The 20,190-nt window shown below is 36.6% G+C and overlaps 1 protein-coding gene across 6 annotated transcripts in view; it reads left to right on the top strand.

Moving 5' to 3' along the window:
* The window catches only part of LOC137387092 (uncharacterized), a 46,871-nt gene that overhangs the window by 9,601 nt on the left and 17,080 nt on the right, over window positions 1–20,190 (top strand). The window contains exons 7-20 of one of the 6 annotated variants that reach the window (XM_068073393.1): window positions 2,031–2,198; window positions 2,788–2,926; window positions 3,226–3,354; window positions 4,201–4,272; window positions 4,538–4,873; window positions 6,574–6,696; window positions 7,485–7,555; window positions 7,805–7,964; window positions 9,187–9,402; window positions 11,315–11,394; window positions 12,336–12,394; window positions 14,627–14,862; window positions 17,128–17,213; window positions 17,692–17,937. In XM_068073393.1, coding sequence (XP_067929494.1) covers window positions 2,031–2,198; window positions 2,788–2,926; window positions 3,226–3,354; window positions 4,201–4,272; window positions 4,538–4,873; window positions 6,574–6,696; window positions 7,485–7,555; window positions 7,805–7,964; window positions 9,187–9,402; window positions 11,315–11,394; window positions 12,336–12,394; window positions 14,627–14,862; window positions 17,128–17,213; window positions 17,692–17,937 — 2,121 coding nt within the window. Of the gene's footprint in view, window positions 1–2,030; window positions 2,203–2,787; window positions 2,927–3,225; window positions 3,355–4,200; window positions 4,273–4,537; window positions 4,874–6,573; window positions 6,817–7,484; window positions 7,965–9,186; window positions 9,403–11,314; window positions 11,395–12,335; window positions 12,395–14,626; window positions 14,863–17,127; window positions 17,214–17,691; window positions 17,938–20,190 lie in introns of all 6 variants that reach the window. The other 5 variants (XM_068073392.1, XM_068073390.1, XM_068073388.1 and 2 more) reach the window with 5 other exon arrangements.

The raw sequence follows: 20,190 nt of genomic DNA, 5'->3' as shown, positions 1-20,190 counted from the left end.
TTTTCTCTTCGATTTTTGCTGCAACTATCTGTTGCATTTCTTTGCTGTTTCATTTTCTATTGCAATTTTTAGTATTGTATTTTAAGCTTTAATGCTTTGGATGTTTTAAAAGCCAAACGTACGAAATGTTTGCTTTTGATTTTTTTTCCATTGTCATAAATATAAAACATTTTATTAAAATTAAACATGATATATATATAACCATTTCTATTTATAGTACGCAGTATATAGTACAGCTTATGGTGTAAAATGTTGAAAAAAATACTTTGCCGAAGTATATCTCCGAATTTACTCAAGTTTTTTTCATCTTGAAACGGATTAAAATCTACATAAGTTTTTTTAATGGGAAAAATTGTTTCAGATCTCGAAAAACTCGGTTAGCAACGCTAGAACAGTTCCGCTAGAATAGGTTGAACTGTACGTTATTAAAAGCTATACGTCGCTGAAAGTTATGAACTTTTAAATTTACAGTGGTTTGATGACCTTTTTCTCATGATATGAAGTTTGAAAGTTACAGTTGTTTGAAAAAGTTTGAAATCCTTTACAGTTGTTTTTATTTTGTTAATTTTTATTTATTTTGATAATTTTTTTAATTTAATTAAATAACAAATAATAAATTAGTTAATTTATTTAATTTTTGTTAATTCATTTTAATAGCGATATAGTATAGTAACAAGCGCTATTTCCTTTCCTCAACAGCCGAATGTTTCGTTCGTTAAATGCGTGTTTCAAAAATTTTCTATCAGTTCTCGCATTGTGTATTAGCTTACACATTTTTCCTTCTAAACCTAACCAATTAGTAATTCATAATTATTTTCACATTTTACAACAGTCATTTGTAAGATTAATGTAAGAATTTCTGTAAGATTTATTGTTAGTATTAGCTATTCTTCACGCTCTTATATTTACATACATCTATATACTTTGAGAAATATATATATATATATATATATATATATATATATATATAGGTAGATTTACATTCTCTTATTACATTTATAAACTTTGTATAACTTTTGAAGTTTATAATATAAGTTTTTAAAGTTTGTTACATTATCGTTTTTATTGCAACTTGCATTTTTTAATTTTAATTTGAGTTTAATATCTGTTTGAAGTTTAACCACTGTTCATTGTCCTATCACTGTTACCTATTATTACTTAGTTTCCAACCTTTATTATTAATATTAATTTTTCATTCAACCATTTTTGGCAGACATTGTTCTAATAAAATCTCAACCACAAAATACTACCATATTCTGTCATATTTTTTTATTAACCTGTTAAATACATGTATTCTCAAAAGTTACACATTGTCTATTACCTCCAAAGGAAAGAACCTGTTCTGCACAAAATCATTTCCTCATGATATAAAGTTTGAAAGTTGCAGTTGTTTGACAAAGTTTGAAAACTTTTACAGTTTTTTTATTTTCTCTCCTAATCTATTTCAACTACAGAAAACACTCTCTCATGGTATGTAGTTTAAAAGTCAGAATGGTAAATGTTGTTATATGTTAAGGACAAATCAATTTTCTGTCCAAAGACTTATTTATTACCCAGGCAACGCCGGGTGGTACAGCTAGTATTAATATATATGCTGCCGTCTCGTATCATAATTAAAATATTTTTGTTAAGTACTTTTACTGTCACTCGCACAAACTTTTTAAAATTCTAGACGGATTTCAAGTAATGGATTTTTTATGGCTTCCGTCTATATTCGATCGAGTATTGAGCCTGCCCTCATTTGACATACTAGAAGAGTTGTCTTCTCATGCATTGAACAATCCGCGCTCACCTGATCCAGTAACGTTTTTAGAGTGCCATGCTGATGACTGTTTTACCTAGTCTGTGCCGACTACAGGCTAGGTTATATATGGTAACCAGCAAGCATTAACAAATGTTTACATGCTAGTTTATACATCATAGTCATCACACATACAAACTGGTCTCAGAGACATGTTTTGTAGCTTGTAAGACAGATTTTTTTAGACAAACTTTATTTTTATAGTAAAACCAACTCTTCTTTGGTGTAGATTGTGCTCTCGCTCAAGGCACCTAAAGGTTATCTTGAATTTGTGAGGCTTTTGCATGAAGACCTCTATGACTTGCTCTCTGTAAACGAAGCTACGCTGGAGTACACCCTCTACAAGGAGTGCAATACAAGCCAGCTCCTCGATGTTGTCAGTCAGGCTATGACTCAGGTGAGTTGTCTTACCCTGGCTCATCCACTGTTTTGTTTCGTAACTGTATGCAGATGTGCTTCTACTTATCTGATCGTAAGCTTTTAAACTTGATGTGTTGTGATTTCAAGAATAAGTTTCTACGTATGATATAGGCTATAGATGGTCCTAGATGTATCCATAGATAGGATCTATAGAAATATATATCTCTCTATAGGCATCGGTAAATATCTATGAATACATCCATATATAGATAGGTTACATCTAGAGACGCAGAAAACATTGATGAGGAGAATATGCTAAAAAACTCTTTAGCTGCTGGTATAGCTTTTTTGTGTTTGCTTTGGCTTATAACTGGTGATTTATTATAGCATAGAATCTGTTATATTTACCAAGTTTTCATACAGCGATAGTCTAGTCAGGTTATGTCGATATCTACTATAAGACAGCAGTAGTTTATGTTGATATCTACAATAAGACAGCAGTAGGTTATGTTAATATCTACAATAAGACAGCAGTCAGGTTATGTCGATATCTACTATAAGACAGCAGTAGTTTATGTTGATATCTACAATAAAATAGCAGTAGTTTATGTTGGTATCTACAATAGCTGAAAGGAGGACTAATTGAAGACGAAGTTGGACAGGAAACAGCTGAAGCAGAAGCTGACGAAGAAATGGATGAAGATAAACAGGAAGAAGACTCCAGTAACCTAGAAGATATGAAAGATCAGGACATGTTTGTTATCGGTAGGTCTGCGATAAATGCTTTGTGTTTGTGATATCTAATACGACAAAAAATCATGGTAAAATTGCTTTTGGCTCATCTGCAATGGAAGTCTCGTGCGTGAGAAATCTTGTTCATGCTCTTACATTTACTGTCTCAAAATGCTTAGATTATGTTTGACTGTAGACTCAGTAATATATACTAGTATATACCTAGCGGGCCTTGATTTCTTATGATTATTGTCTGTGTTAGACCCTTTTGTCACATAGTATTTTGATGCTGATTCTATATCTTGCTAATGCGCTACATACATGAGTTGCAGATAGGAGTTTAAGGAAATCAACTGCGAGTGACAGCTCTCAGGAGGCAGAGGATATCTCCGGCAGCGCAGGAGAGGAAGATGAAAAGGTTGACGATATTAAAGATTCCTCAACTTTCTTCAAACATCATGGTAGGTGGTGGTGCTCCTTTTACCTGCTGTCAGTACCACGGGTTGACCTGTTCTGGGCATGATTAGTTATCTGGTCAGAGATTACTTCCTAACCTTCATCTCATGTTTCCTATCAATCTACTACCCTTTTGGAGCTGATTAATGCAATTACAGTACTTATTGTCTAACATGACATTTGGTAACTTGATATTAGGTATCCTGATATTAGGTATCCTGATATTAGGTATCCTGATATTAGGTATCCTGATATTAGGTATTCTGATATTAGGTATTCTGATATTGGGTAACTTAATATTAGGTATCCTGATATTAGGTAGCCTGATATTAGGTAACCTGATATTAGGTATCCCGATATTACGTAACCTGATATTAGAAATTCTGATATGAGGTATTCTGATATTGGGTAAACTGATATTGGGTAATCTGATATTAGGCATTCTGATATTAGGTATTCTGATATTTGGTATTCTGATATTTGGTAATCTGATATTAGGTATAGTGATATTTGGTAACCTGATATTAGGTATTCTGATATTAGGTATCCTGATATTAGGTAACTTCGAACATTTCAAATAGCAGCTGCTGTTCTTGATTGCCATCATAAGTTGAAGTATTTCTGAAACAATCACTATTGGACATTTGAGGCTACATAACACTTGGCTTGATTTTACCTCTCTATTATTTCTGCCATTAGATAATCCACTTTCTGTGGATTTTATAGAATATCAACTATGGAGTGAGAGCAAAGAGTTCAACTTTGAGTGTGGCCATGTGGTTTTTAAGCTATATTGTTTTGTGCGCCAACACTCTGTATATTATAGTAAGCATATCTTGCTATATGTTCAGGCATGAAAGTTCGGGCTACGAATACTTCATCATCTTCAGAGGAAGAATCAGAGTCTGAGGTGGAGAGTGATGGTAAGATACAAATATGATGCTTCGGTAATAATCAATCTAATTCCTTGCTCCCCTTTCTCCCCATTTTATACATTTCATGTAGCTCTCTGGCACCTTATCTGTTTGTCTAATCATATTCACAGTATTCTCTCGATTTAATATATTGCATTGGAGTCATTCTAGTCAATGTCCTTGTTTGATATAACATGTTGCAACTTCTACGAAAAATGTCTGGCAATGATTCACCGACCATGTTGACGATCATCAGTGGGTTATGCGTTTGCAGATCAGAATGACGAAATGGAGGAGGACAACCCAGTCACAGGTGTAATTGAAAAAGTAACTACTGGAATAAATGACAAGCTTGAAAGCAATCAGCCCTCATCCTGTGCTCCTCCGAAAGTGAAAGATATGAAAAGAAACACTGAAGAGCATGACGGAACAGATGAAGAGGTTGAGGGGCAAGAAGAGGTCGATGGAACGGATGAAGAGGTTGATAAAGAGGTTGAGGGGGAAGAAGTTGACGGAGAAGACGCTGAGGAGGAAGATGGTGACGCAAGTGGAGAAGCTGAAGAAGATGCTGGCAGTGAAGACGACAGTGAAGAGGAAGATGATAACGCAGGTGGGCAAGGCCATTTTTGGCCTGATTGTAACGCGCGGGACATTTGAATGCTTCCTCGCATACTTTACAGCCCAAATGTGAACTTTTGCTGTCACATATGCTGTTTTAGGCAGCACTTGACACCAACTATCCCTGAATAAAGTTTCGTTCTTGTCATGCAATGGATTGAAGAGTTATTAAAAATTAAAGCTAGTGTGACGCGGGGGACCATAATTTGACATGAAAAACTACTTTGTGATCAATTGCAAAAATCTTCTGAAGTTTTTGACTCATGACATTGTTGTTTGACTAGCTCATATCTCTACTATCCTCCTACTAGAAATACATACTGTTTTGTTTTCAGGCCCAAGTTTAATGGCTCTGTGAGGTTTGAAAGAAGCCAACCACCTGTTATGCAAGGGAATGTGTCGCGCGTAACAAAAATAACATTATGAAAAATCCCACATTTTTCTACATTTTGCAGTTTGTTAGACAACAAATTGTCATGATTTGGAGCTGCAACTTCGATATACATGTGATAAATTAACTAATAATTTAAAATTAGTATATTTTATTTAAACATGAAACATAAAACACATACTTTGTGTGTGGAATTGACCGCCAAGGGAAAGGATACAATTCTATCAGAACAAAATCACTACCTTTTTAATTGCTATGTGATGGCACGATCGAATGCCATGAATTAGAGTTAAAATGGACCAGGGTTCTTTGTAGATCCGCGCTGTTTCAGTAATCATATCTTCTGAGATGTAGAATATCTTTAATGGTTTCGCTGATTTGGAAGTTATTATTGTTGCAGCTTCCACAAGTGACTTTGCCGAGTTTACGACATACCTTTTCCGGTATGCTGCCATCAGAGCCTGTAGCCTGATGCTTTCCCTCAATACTATTTATTGCACCTTTGCCATGCGATGTAATTTTTGTAACCAAACTTTTAAAACACACATTTGGTTCAAAGATTACCTCATGATTTGATTGCATCACACCAGGTGTGTATCCGTAGGGTAATTTTGACAAACTCCATGTTCTGAGTTACAAAACATCGCAAACTAATTCCGATTTCTCATTTTTCTCAAAAAAACCGTTTTTTTTTACTTGGAATATCCAGCATTGCTTTCACATGAGTATCAAAGTGAGATCCCAAACAAAAGCAGACATCATATTATTAAAAATGTCCCGCATGTCACGAATACTTCTATGTGCCTATAAAACAGAAACTTGCCATATTATCAGAAGCTGGCGAGTTGAGCTGAGACAGCTCAAAATCGAATTATTGATATGAATTTTATGCCTCAGATAGCTTAGGAAGAACAGGCTGCAACTAAATGCACTAAAATTGTGATGCGCGAGACAAACTATTCTTTGCTCGCCTGAATGGCGAGGAAAAATTACATTTGGAAAAAACACCTGGGCAAAAAAATCTACTCTTGTATTTGATTATAAAAACAAAGCAAAAACTTTTTCAAAATGAATAGCAAAGTTTGAAACAAAATGACCTATTGTCCAGCGCGTCACGCACCGTACCAGAAAAATTTACTTGCATGCCCCCATATCATCATGAGAGAAGATTTCACATTATAAAATTTTTTATATTTCTGAATGTCTGAACATGGTTACTCACTAATTGACGGAAAATTATGATCACAAAAAGTAGAAAATAATTTGCCTATGCGTGTGACATTATGCTTGGCCTTGCCCAGGTGGAGAAGATGCTGAAGGAAATGTTGACAGTGAAGAAGACATTGAAGAGGAAAATGAGATTGCTGAAGAAGAGGAGGAAGTTGTCGACGATGATACTGCAAAAGACAACAAGGTTGATAAAGGTAAAAGGAAAGGGAATGTGAAAAAAGATGACGATAGTATATCGGAAGAAGAAACAGCACAAGATCTGGGAGTGCTTTGGGGCGTCGAGAGTGAGGCAAATGATCCTGAAAATGTAGATGGTAATTTGTTAGTCTTTTTGTCGACACAACTAGAAATTTATGTTTTTACATCTATCTAGAGTTTTTACAAATGTAACACCAGGAGTAGGGTGAAGGAGTCATCTGTTTTACAAAACTGGCTATCAGTTTGGTTTTGCCCTAAAGCTTGTGAAGGTAGTGAAAAGAATATGGTTTACTTTGCGTCAAGAAAATATTCAACATTTGGAAACAAATTGGTATGAAAAAAATTCTTATTAAATATTCATTTTTTGAATAGACAATTAAGCATTAATTAAATATAAGTTACATGAGTAAATATCATAATATAAACATTTATATGCTGGTGAATGATGATAGCAGGTACTTGCTGATGCTGTTTTAGTCTTTCGGAAGCACCGCAGTTGTTATAAGATGTTTGTTTTACAATTTGTGCCAATAATGTAATAGGAATGTAATATTGATCATATTGATAGGTGTTATGGACTTAGACTAGTTACAGATAAGCTCAGTAGATGTATTTGGTTACTCTGCCCATCCTGCAGGCCTTGAGCACTGAGTGAAAGTGTTGACTGTTTTGTTCGTCCTGAAAACAGCTTCACCGAGAGGCTAGATTTTAGGTAAACAGTGTTCAATCCCATTTATTTTGTGATTAGAACCCATTTAAGCTTTTCATCGATGCCTTTTTGCAGAGTCGTCTCACTCTGTCGTGAAGGCTGAGCCTCTAAGTCCCGAGTATATGGCTAAGAGAGCAAGGATGAAGGTGAGTACAAACAAACTCGTCGATCAAACAGTTTATGAGGTGGATTCAGACGATGAACTTACGCTTGACCAGAAACCAAGCCCTTCTCAAAAGACCAGAAGCAATCATTCTCCTCTCGAATCTGTTCAGGATACCATCAATCTACCATCTGTCCCGAGTGGTTCCTCTCAGGAGGTTCTTCTTAGTCCAGCATCTTCTGCTAGTCCGATTGCATGTGCAGCTAAGACACCAACCTCAAAGTTTTTTCAGGAAAGTCAAGACATGAAAGACGCAGGGAAACTTTCGTCGCCTATGAAGAAAAAGCTGCAGCCCTCTGGCTCACCAGATGCTGTTGAAGGTAGTCAGTCTCCACCGATGCTAGATGAGGGAGATTCTAATCTGTCACCGCAGCCCAATGTCATCTGCAAAGGTACTATTAAGTAGGGGTCTTTGTTGACCAGAGCTTTTAGACTATTTTAGTTGGCATGCTTTCATTATAAGGCTTTGCCCCTGAAATATTACAAGTTGGTACTACCATGATCACAGCTGTACACATATGCGCATAATATATTATCTTGTTAAACCGGTTCATTTTGAGAATCTTTGGAGAACATCAATTGAATTGGTCTACGATAGTAAAATATTGTCTCTACAGTTTTGTTAAGTTTTGTCAGAATAGCAGCACTTTTTTTAAAGTTTCACACAAGTTACTATGCAACCAAACTGTACGTTTAAGTTTATTGATATGTTAGCTGATATGACACCATTTTCTAGTGTACCCTGTTGGTGCTACTCACCTAATTACTTGTATCTGAAAATCTAGTTTGGATGTCTTAAGACAAAATTGGCAGACTCACGATGTGTAATTAAACACATAGTTAGCTTTGCACTCTGCTCCCCTTGAGTAGTTGCAGCGGTTCTGTACTTGTTTTTAGAATAGTACCCGCGAACTAACATTCACCCTTTTGCTGCTCTAACATTTCTATTGCTGCACTAACATTTCTATTGCTGCACTAACATTTCTATTGCTGCACCAACATTTCTATTGCTTCACTAACATTTACATTACTACACTAACATTTCTGTTGCTGCATAAACATTTGTATTGCTGCATGAACATTTGTATTGCTGTTTTAACATTTCTATTGCTGCACTAACATTCCCATTGCTGAAACATTAATGTTGAGCGGAAATTTGTGTTTTACTGTTTATTTTTTAGCTCTATTTAACACTTCTCTCTTTTCCTTCAAATGCCTATTGTCTATTTGAGAAGAAAATGATGATTAAATTAGGAGTGATCAATGCTCAAGTGAAATCTGTAGAGGAATACAAATCACAATACAAATTGGCCTCTGTGTCAGCTTCTCTCTAACCGTGGTACAAATGAGCTTGATAACACGTGCATTGATTGCTTAAAAATTGATATATCTATTTACTAACAAATAAATTAAAACGAATCATGCTGCTGCCACTCGGAAAAATGATAATATTCATCTTGTCAAGGCATTGAAGTGAGCACACAAGACCATCTAATGGAGCAACAGACAGATAGCTGCCGGTGCTGTACGCAGTCAGTTGGTGAAGATAGGGTTAGGAAATTTATCAAATACATAACTCCAAGACTATCATCTTCTTTATATCCATTGTTTTAGACCTGACTGGCTGTACCGAAGCTTCCTCCCTTGCAACTAATGCTGATAGCTTTAACACCAGCTCTAGCATCTCCTTGCTCACTGTCGACTCGGGGGCTCACAACTCCAGTGCTGATGCTGAAGTTGCATCAGTGGTGGAAGAGAGCGAGCCCGAGTCCACCATTTTCTCATTTAGCAATGATTCTGAAGTGAACTGGGCTGCTTCGCTTGTAGAAGGTCAGAAAATGCTAGCCTCTGATCCTGAATCGACATCTTCTGTTTTACAGTTTTTGGTAGAGAGCACTGATTGCAAAAACTATAGCAACATGCCGTAAAACCTCTATTTGAATGTTAATGTTGAGAATTAATTGTTATTGATGTAACCGAGTCATTATTAGTACCATTTGTGGACACCTTTCTACTGATCACTTGCTATTATGGGTTCGTAAAGATCAAAAAATGTCACTGCGGCAAGCAAATAGAAGTGGTGTTTAATTAAAGGGTTGCTCTGCATTATTCAACCATTACCATTGCATTACTTCTATAGTGGTGTTCAATTAGAGGTGGCGTGCAACTAGAGGTTTTACGGTAGGTGTATTGGTGGAGTAGATGTACACTATTACGGTAGGTGTATTGGTGGAGTAGATGTACACTATTACGGTAGGTGTATTGGTGGAGTAGATGTACACTATTGGTTTTACGGTAGGTGTATTGGTGGAGTAGATGTACACTATTACGGTAGGTGTATTGGTGGAGTAGATGTACACTATTACGGTAGGTGTATTGGTGGAGTAGATGTACACTATTACGGTAGGTGTATTGGTGGAGTAGATGTACACTATTACGGTAGGTGTATTGGTGGAGTAGATGTACACTATTACGGTAGGTGTATTGGTGGAGTAGATGTACACTATTACGGTAGGTGTATTGGTGGAGTAGATGTACACTATTACGGTAGGTGTATTGGTGGAGTAGATGTACACTATTACGGTAGGTGTATTGGTGGAGTAGATGTACACTATTACGGTAGATGTATTGGTGGAGTAGATGTACACTATTACGGTAGGTGTATTGGTGGAGTAGATGTACACTATTACGGTAGGTGTATTGGTGGAGTAGATGTACACTATTACGGTAGGTGTATTGGTGGAGTAGATGTACAGTATTACGGTAGATGTATTGGTGGAGTAGATGTACACTATTACGGTAGATGTATTGGTGGAGTAGATGTACACTATTTTTTCACAGAGCAATGATGTGTATTTGGAGTTGTGCTCACATTAAGTTACTGTCCAATAGATAGAGTTACTGTTTCAATAGATAATCGCATGTTGCTGATTTATGAGGGCACTTTGTTGAAAGGGAAAAAATTCTACACCAGAGGTCATAGTGGCGCATTTGGAACTGCTCAAATCAAAATAAGATTGACTCAGGTGGGGAAAATGTTTAAAATGGAATAGCTTGCGCGACATATTATAGCGCACCGTTTCACAAATGCCGTTTCCAGTTTTGACAAACATGAAACATTCAGTGAAAATGTGCGAACAACAAAACTTGCTTCACTTTCAGATTTTCGCCATTTCCACCTTAATTCGCCGTATGATGGATGATCCGTCCGTCTTGTGGATGATGCGAACTGGCAAATTAACTGCGTCACTGAAACATATTGATCTAGTGGTAGTTGGCTCTTTGCAAAAGTTGAGACGGTATCACCTCGGCTATAAAATGAAGCTGACACCAGACATGACTTATCATGACTCCAGCAGGAGTGCCAAGATGACAAAAGTCGTGAATTATTAGGTGGTCTCATAATTTCTGACAGCACTGATGTGTCCCTGTTGTTTATACAACGCTTCTGCTCATATGAAGCTTCTGCTCATATGAAAATTGACGCATGGTGTGACTGAATTATATCGACCTTCCTAAATTGTTGTGACCTATGTTCAACAGTCTAAAACCAAGTTTTTGAAACATTCTCATCGGTAAATATTTCTAAATTTATGACATGTTGAGCTCTATACAACAGGATATAGTCAGCTCAATGTGCTAGTAATAGTCCACTCAGTCAGGAAATACGTGAAACCTCTAATATACTTATGAGGAATGTTCCAGAAACTGAAGCTCTAATTGAATTATTGTTACTTGTCAGAGTCTTCAGGGCAAAAGATGGCTGTTCCGAAGGTCATCGACATCTCTGAGAGCTGCGATAACTCAGCCAGGTCTTCTCCGGTGAGTTGGACATCGATGCAAATGATAAATTCCAAATGATATTACATACAGTTATTTTGTCTATGGTGGTATTACATACAGTTAGCATGTCTATGGTGGTATTACATACAGTTAGTATGTCTATGGTGGTATTACATACAGGTAGCATGTCAATGGCGGAATTACATACAGTTAGTATGTCTGTGAAGGTACTACATACAGTTACCATGTCTATGGTAGTATTACATACAGTTTCCTATTCTGTGGCGGTGTTACATACAATCAGTATGTGTGGGGAATTGGCACTGGGTCAACATGCTCATGGTAAAATTTAGAGTTGGCCTGTTCAGGGTGCTGCCATGGAGTAACATTCATGAACTAACTTTCAAAACCATTTATTTTTTTTCTGCCTGATGTTGATGGTGATTGAATAACTAACCAATATCCAGCATGATATGTTATTATAAATGAATAGGATATCTTTGTAAGTATAGCTAGATGTTGTATATTAACTTTGGAGGGTAGTGTGATGCGGTAGTAAAACATAAAACCTAACCTTTCCGTGTTTGGTTTTATGTCAATTTGAGATTTGATGCACCCTCCACACAATAGCATTTTACAAATGCAGTTATGTATTTTTACTGTCAATATCAATACTTCGTATAAACGTATCTCGTGAAACGTAAACAAATAGGCTGATTTTGTATCTCTAGTGCAACCAAATACGGGGGATTCTGCATCCGCTATTTTTGTAATATTTATACAAGTTTGACAAAAATTATTTTGGATAATACTATGTTTGCTGACTTGAGTACTACTGCATTATCAATATAGTATTGATCATATTGATAGGTGTTATAGACTTAGGTTAGTTAAAGATAATCTCAATAGATGGGTCTGGCTACTCTGCCCGTCCTGCGGGCCCCGAGCACTGAGTGAAAGTGTTGACTGTTTCGTTTTAGTTGATCATCTCCTCCCTGCCGTCTGATACTGTTTCTGGTGCAACTGCTGATGAGCCAGAGTAAGTGAGATGCATGGCTGTATTCTAAAAATTTTTTACTTCTGTCCGCGTTGCTTGTGGCCAAGTTCCTTGCGTCTGAATTCCTTTTGTCCGAGTTTCCTCTGGCCGAATTTCTTCCGTCTGAATCCCTTCCATCCTGAGTCACTTCGGCCCGAGTTCCTGCTGTCTTAGTCATTTCTGTTTGATTTGTGGCACATGTGCCATTGTTCACTCATCCACAGCCTAGTTTTGTCCAAACATCATTTTTTTCTCCTGAAATGAAAATATTTTAAGCTGTCATAGTTACCAATTGGAGTATGTTGTAGGCGTTTTCAAATGTGTCACGAACAAGCGAGTTTGTCTTACTTTCCCAATAATCAATCGTTATGATCGGTTAAGTTGAAGCTGACATTGTAGATGGTGAGTTTATGAATGTTGCGTTTATATAAATGTTTGTTCAACGATGATTAAAATTAGTGTTCCTCTGAGTTTGCTATAAGTGCCATTGGTGAATTGTTCATTGTAGGATCGCAGCAAAGTTTAACACAAGTTGGCAGAATTTTCATTTTTAATGGCCCGGCTAGTTTATAAAATGGCCACCTGTTTATACACACATTCAGTTTCTAACACAGATAGTATGTAAGAGGTCAGCGTTCTATAATAATAGAGCTTATACCAAATCAATTCATTATCTTTTTATCTACTACAAAATTTGCAATTTCAATGGGGTTGTCAACCAATGATATTGTGATGGTAGTATACTATATACAGTGAAACTCGGCTAACTCAACCTTTACGGGACCGAGAGAAAGTGTTCGAGTTATCAGAGCGTTCAAGTTATGAGAACACTGTCACAAGCGCATGTATTTATCAGTACATATACAAACTACAGTATATATAAATCAAAAGCATTGATTGCCCGTTGCAAGTTAAGGGGCCTCTCATGTAATGTTTTAGCAAAAAGTATAAATATTTTCCTATTACTTGAGATTTGTTTGTTTGTTTTAGGTAATGTGACTGCCAGGACGTTTTCAGATTAAGATAGGCAAAACTTGATCGCGGTTGAAACGCTCAGTAAAAAAAGACATATTTTTCTTTTGAGCGTTTTAACACAAACCAATTTTGCCGATTTTTCTTCAAGTTTATCTGAAGGTTACCTCAAATCTCCTTGCTTTCGGAAGGCTATCCCCAAGTGCATGTTTGGTGAAATTTGATTTTTTGCAAACCTTTAGAAAAGTCATTAATAAGAATAATTTGCCGATAGTGGTAATAATGACGCCCAAGAACTACTAAAGGTTGATGTTTATCTCTATGGCTTGGAATAAAGTGATATTCTAAAGCGATAACAACTGTCTCAGTAGCCGTTGGGCAAAAAACTGTTCGAGATAACGAAGTTAAGGTCGAATTATCTAAAGCAATTTATCATTGCGTGGGAACGAACCAAACAAATCCGTTCGAGTTAACCATGTGTTCGAGTTATCCGAGGGCGAGTAATCCGAGTTTCACTGTATATAGTTATTTGGCTGAGAGCTTTGTGACCTGATATGCATTGGATGGAATATTCAATTTTACACTTACTATTAGGTACATTGTTGCAAAAGTCTGATAGCATGTATATCGACCATTTAGATTTTGTGATACGATATTTAGTATGTCATTATTGGAATCAACAAAAAATCTTCCGTAAACTACATGCCATTGAAAATATCTTTGAGTGTAGAGAAAAAATATACTTTTTGTAACCGCTTTTGAATGCCATATTAGCATGAACATAAAAAGAAGCAATTACTTGTACTACTGGATACTCATAACGGATCACATCCAATCAAATTTATTTGTTGAGTTCTACTTCTGCAATGGATACTTAGATGGAACAATGATTATTGATTATTGCTCCATTCTCTATCATGTTTTGTTATTTTTTTCAATAAGCATGTTTAGGGATTACAAACTACGACGTTTTCGTATGGCTGCGATTAACTGTTCGTTTTTTAACTTTCAAAAGCTTGTAATCACATTTCCACATATTTTGCACCTACAACACTGCAGAGTAAGACATGGTGAACCTTTTGATACCAAATAACTGTAATGTGAATTTTGTTGCAAGTAGACCTTTACGACTGCAGCTCTGGTAAGACAACAGCTCTATTAAGATTATGGTTTTATTAATACAAGATTAGTTTAGCCAATGATTCGGTCATACAAAAATTAAAATGATTTCCTATTTTGGTTTGCAATGTTTTTAAATTTCAGAATTATCAAGGTCTGTACTGAAGATGATGGTCTTATCGAGTTATCCTCCCAGTCTGAGGACACCAATCTTCTATTAGGCACTCCCTCATCTATTAAAGATCGAAAGACTCCACAGGGTACACCTAGCTCATGTGCTCACACTCCAAAGTCGGGGCGCACTCCTAGCAGTGGGGGACATACTCCCACATCACGTCGACGATCTCGTCATAGAGAAACAATATACGGTAGAGGACAAGGTAGGATTGTTTTGATCTTTGATGCACTTGACTTTGATGTTAACTCTTTCGCTACCCAATTAATATGTTTACTGGGACACACTTAATTATTCAGTAAAGCATAATATTTGACAAGGGCGCATTTAAGTTGTCATAGCTTTTAAACTACACAATCTATGAAAAGGATTCTTATACCAAATTAATCAACACAAAACTTTACATCAGCTGCTGCCATAAAACAGGCTACAAATGTGTTACAAAATGAGCTCGGACACTTTTTCGACTTACTCTCCTAGTAGCCTGAGTAACCATGTTAGCATGTTTTAGAATCAGACCAGTTGTAACTTGCTATAGCTTACGGCATTATTATAATTGTTGAAAATCAAATAATCACTAGTAGTCTAGTACTACTACTACTCGATAGATAATAATTCGAAGTCCATTGATCTACAATTTGTGAAGTCTCCGGTAGCTGTAATGTGTCTGACACGGCTGGTCATTGCTAAGAAGAAATTCTGATAAAAAAGCTTTTGCAAAGCGAAACTCAGCTCAATGTAGGCTGTATGCATGTCTTCCATTGGCTCACCCCTTTAGATAATCGTTTCCTTTTGTTCAACTACAGACATGATAGGCTGATTAGTTAACTACTCACTAATCAGAAATGCTTTGTACAAAGATTAGCCTGTATAAAACATACAATGCAAGTATGTTTTATACAGGCTAACCAGTATGCAAATGTGTAACAATTAAATCAATCATGTCTATTTACAATGTGAACACCAAGAGATTCTAGTCATCATGTCATTTTACCATGTATTAAAGCTGAACCATGTATTAAAATTGTAACTGAACTCCTCAGCCACATCTAACATCATGCAGATGTGATGAAGCCTTTTTTTCACATTGTTTTTATATTGATACGTCACTTGTCAGGAAATTGGATTGAACCCACAGGATCAGTCAAGAATGCTGCTAGTAAAAATAAAATTTTCTCATAGACTTAGTGAAATCTTTTAGCCACTCGAGACATTTGAGATGATGACATACAATAATCAAAATCGGGTATAGAAGCAAATACGGTGACAGATTTGTAAATGAATTTTTATCTCATTTCGATATGTAATATCCATGAATTTCATCTATTTTCATTTTATTTTTCTCTGCATTGGTAATATTTTGTGAGGTCAAAAGGTTGCTGAATCTTCAGCAACGTTAGAGAGTTGGCATGTCTATTGGGGTCACGAGAGAGTTCGCATGTTTATTGTGATCATGCTGTTAACGGAGTTAGCATGTTTATTGTGATCACGCTGTTAACAAAGTTAACATGTCAGTTGTGGTCATGAGAGAGTTGGCATGTCTATTGGGGATATGAGAGAGTTGGTATGTCTATTGGGGATATGAGAGAGTTGGCATGTCTATTGGGGATATGGGAGAGTTGGTATGTCTATTGGGGATATGAGAGAGTTGGCATGTCTATTGGGGATATGAGAGAGTTGGCATGTCTATTGGGATATGAGAGAGTTGGCATGTCTATTGGGGATATGAGAGAGTTGGCATGTTTATTGGGGATATGAGAGAGTTGGCATGTTTATTGGGGATATGAGAGAGTTGGCATGTTTATAGGGGATATGAAAGAGTTGGCATGTCTATTGGGGATATGAGAGAGTTGGCATGTCTATTGGGGATATGAGAGAGTTGGCATGTTTATAGGGGATATGAGAGAGTTGGTATGTTTATTGGGGATATGAGAGTTGGCATGTCTATTGGGGATATGAGAAAGTTGGTATGTCTATTGGGGATATGAGAGAGTTGGCATGTCTATTGGGGATATGAGAGAGTTGGTATGTCTATTGGGGATATGAGAGAGTTGGCATGTCTATTGGGGATATGTGAGAGTTGGCATGTCTATTGGGATATGAGAGAGTTGGCATGTCTATTGGGGATATGAGAGAGTTGGCATGTTTATTGGGGATATGAGAGAGTTGGCATGTTTATAGGGGATATGAAAGAGTTGGCATGTCTATTGGGGATATGAGAGAGTTGGCATGTCTATTGGGGATATGAGAGAGTTGGCATGTTTATAGGGGATATGAGAGAGTTGGTATGTTTATTGGGGATATGAGAGAGTTGGCATGTCTATTGGGGATATGAGAGAGTTGGCATGTTTATCATTGTGTTTATGTTGCTTTATATGTTTTGTGGAAGAGATTTGTCAGGCAGTATTGATTATTGATTATATTGATTGGATGTTAACACTGATGGTTTGATTACTAAATTGTTGTACAGAGAAGGAATTGGAGAAGGTAGCAACAGAGTACCTAAACCGATCTTACTTTACGCCTGCAAGAGACAGTAAGGATAAAGAACCTAAGGTACACACTTTTCCTAACACAGTATTGAGTTGTCTCTCCTTGCTGTTATCCATATGTAGGTATTTAGTTCTAGCCAAGATAAGAGTCTCTCTGTTAGACTGCTAGCTTGTTATTTATAAATATGTCAGATGAGAGCGAAATATTTTTTATTTCTAATATATCTCACCGTAATATAGGATAGCTGATGATAGACTGAGTACCTCATTTTATGATGGGATAGCTGTTGATAGACTGAGTACCTCATATTATGATGGAATAGCTGATGATAGAATGAGTACCTCATATTATGATGGGATAGCTGTTAATAGGCTGAGTACCTCATATTATGATGGAATAGCTGATGATAGACTGAGTACTTCATATTATTGTGGTATCACTTATAGTACAATATGTTATGAGCCAATGGTGGCTTCATGAGATTTTTGTCGTACACATTTTAAAGCCATCAATTAACATGTCTTCCTGTACCTGTTCACAGGAAAACCAGTCTCAAAGAAAGTCACCAAGGGCACTGGTTGAATCTCCTGAAAGTTTGACAGCTCCTGATGAGAATTTGGCAGCACCTGCTGAAAGTTTAGCAGCACCTGTTGAAAGTTTGGCAGCACCTGCTGAAAGTTCGACAGACCCAGCTCCCAACACTCGCCGTTCCATACGACACCGTGAAGCACTTGCTCAAGAAGGTCAAGAGAGATTCACACCAGCAAAGTTTGTGGAAAAGACGGAGGTAGAGTGAGATAGTTTCTCTAGAATTCCTGCTTGTCTATTTCCACTTTTCATAAGCTCCATGTCACAAGCTGGTTAGAGTTATTCGCTCCTATAGAAAACACGCTCTTGTTAACTCTTTCTCTACCGTTAGCCGTGCAGTATGGCTCGGCAAAGCATTTGCGTATGGCTAAAGGAGTGGTCACACGATCGCCGAACCGAACTAAAGGACGCAAAACGACGTCACTGTCAGCTGTAAAAAGTTCGGCCAAAGACATTTCTGGCCGAAACGAACCATTTCGGTCCTGCTCGAATTTTCGTTGCGGACCCTTGCTCTTATTGGCTGGTTAAAATTCTAGAATTCTAGCGAGCGTGCGTCACATTTCTCCTTACGTGCGTGTGATTAAAGTTAAAAATGAAATGGGACGATACTTTTATTTCGTTAAATAAACAACATGAAGCAATTTACGACAAGGTTCACCCGGACTTGTGATTGTGTTGCATAAATGTAAGATGTTGCGCTTAAGTTTTGCATAATTGTAAGAGAATGGTTGTGATTTACATTCGTGTAGAATATAAGTAATGTATCATATTCATCCTGATGAAGTATCGTTGACTGATTTATTTATGTAAAACCACAGTACTATGATAAAGACTGTTTTTGTTTGTTATGTACTCAGCATAGAAAAACATTCATATGTTAATGAAAAAGATAATTATGTTGATGGAAAGGGTTGGCAAAATCTTTGTATCAAGTGATTTATTTTGAGCAACTGAACGATCTTCTGATAAATCTGCTTTGTAATTATAATTAATAATTGTTCCTCAAAGTTTTTTGTTTACAATAGAAATATTTAACTCCAATACATAAAAACTACTAATGAAACAGTGTCCTGTCTCCATACGTATGGTATCTAGGAAGCGATGTGACTTCGGATGCTGTGTGACATGTGCCACGAACTGAACCAGCCACCGAACCGATCATACGTCGGTTCGCTGCTCGTGTGACCACGCCTTAAGAGCCACGTGATGCGGCTTTAGTAGACTTTGCACAAAACATTTCTGATTAGTGAGTAGTTGATTAATTACCCTATCATGTCTGTACTTAAACAAAAACAAACAATTATTTGCACGCGTCGAGCCAATAGAAAATATGTTTACAGCCCACTCTGAGTGTAGTTTTGCTTTGCAAAAACTATGAAAAACTAAAAAAATTATGCAAAAACTATGCAAAAAGCAATGACCGGTCGTGTCAGAAGCATTACAACTATTGAGGTTTCACTAATTGTAGATAAGTTTTGGTGATTTTTATTCAACAGTAGTATTACTGACTGTGATTATTGCTATCTTTAGCATTAACAATAATGCTGTAGGCTGTACTAATATTGATGGCTGAAAAGTGTCTGAGCTCACTCTGCAACACACTTGTGTTGCATCTAGAATTTCATGCCTAATTCGGTATCAAAACATTTTATAGACCATGTGGTTCAAAAGTTATGACAATTTATATGCCCCTGTCAAGTATTAATATTTATAAGTAATCATGTTCCGTAAAGAAATTAGTTTGGTAGAAAAGTTAACAAACTCCTAACGTTATATTAGTGAATACATAAGTTGATCAGAGTTGTGACTGACTGAAGCCCAGATGTAAAATGTATTATACATGTAGTTGCAATTAATTTCTGCCTGGATATCTATGTAGTAGCAGTAGTAAGCGTGTTCTAATATGCAGTATAATTGCATTGTGTACTTTTACTACTATGCAGAAAATGTGAAACTACTGTGTAAACGTAGTAGTTTCCTACGGGTTTACTGCTACCTTTTATTACGTAAAACTCATCCTAGAACCAAGTACAGCAGACGCTCCTACATCATTAAATAATCCGTACCAGGAATGTTTACATTATAGGGATTTAATGTGTACAAACAGTGAAATACATCCCCATCAATTTTACAATAAATCGATGGGGAACGCACACATTCGACATCCATTTACAATGATTCGTTCATTTTTTCTAAACAGCTACGTCTATTCTGGAGAGTTAAACTAATAACAACTAATACGTATCCAATAAAGTAAAACAAAAATGTATTTTACTATAAAAAGAGCGGTGACTACCTGTTCGTTGTCTATCTGTATCCAGGGGTCAAGGTTAGGATACAAAATAACTATCGGCAATACTTCCAACTCATGACCTTCAGATTGGTGAACCGATGCTGTAACCTCTGCGCCCATCAACAGTATTTATTAACAATTGCGCAACTACCTATTCTC

The sequence above is a fragment of the Watersipora subatra genome, chromosome 2, assembly GCF_963576615.1.
Source record: "Watersipora subatra chromosome 2, tzWatSuba1.1, whole genome shotgun sequence".
NCBI classification, from domain to species: domain Eukaryota; kingdom Metazoa; phylum Bryozoa; class Gymnolaemata; order Cheilostomatida; family Watersiporidae; genus Watersipora; species Watersipora subatra.
Note: the sequence above shows the minus strand (reverse complement) of the source record. Positions and strands in the feature narration are given on the sequence as shown.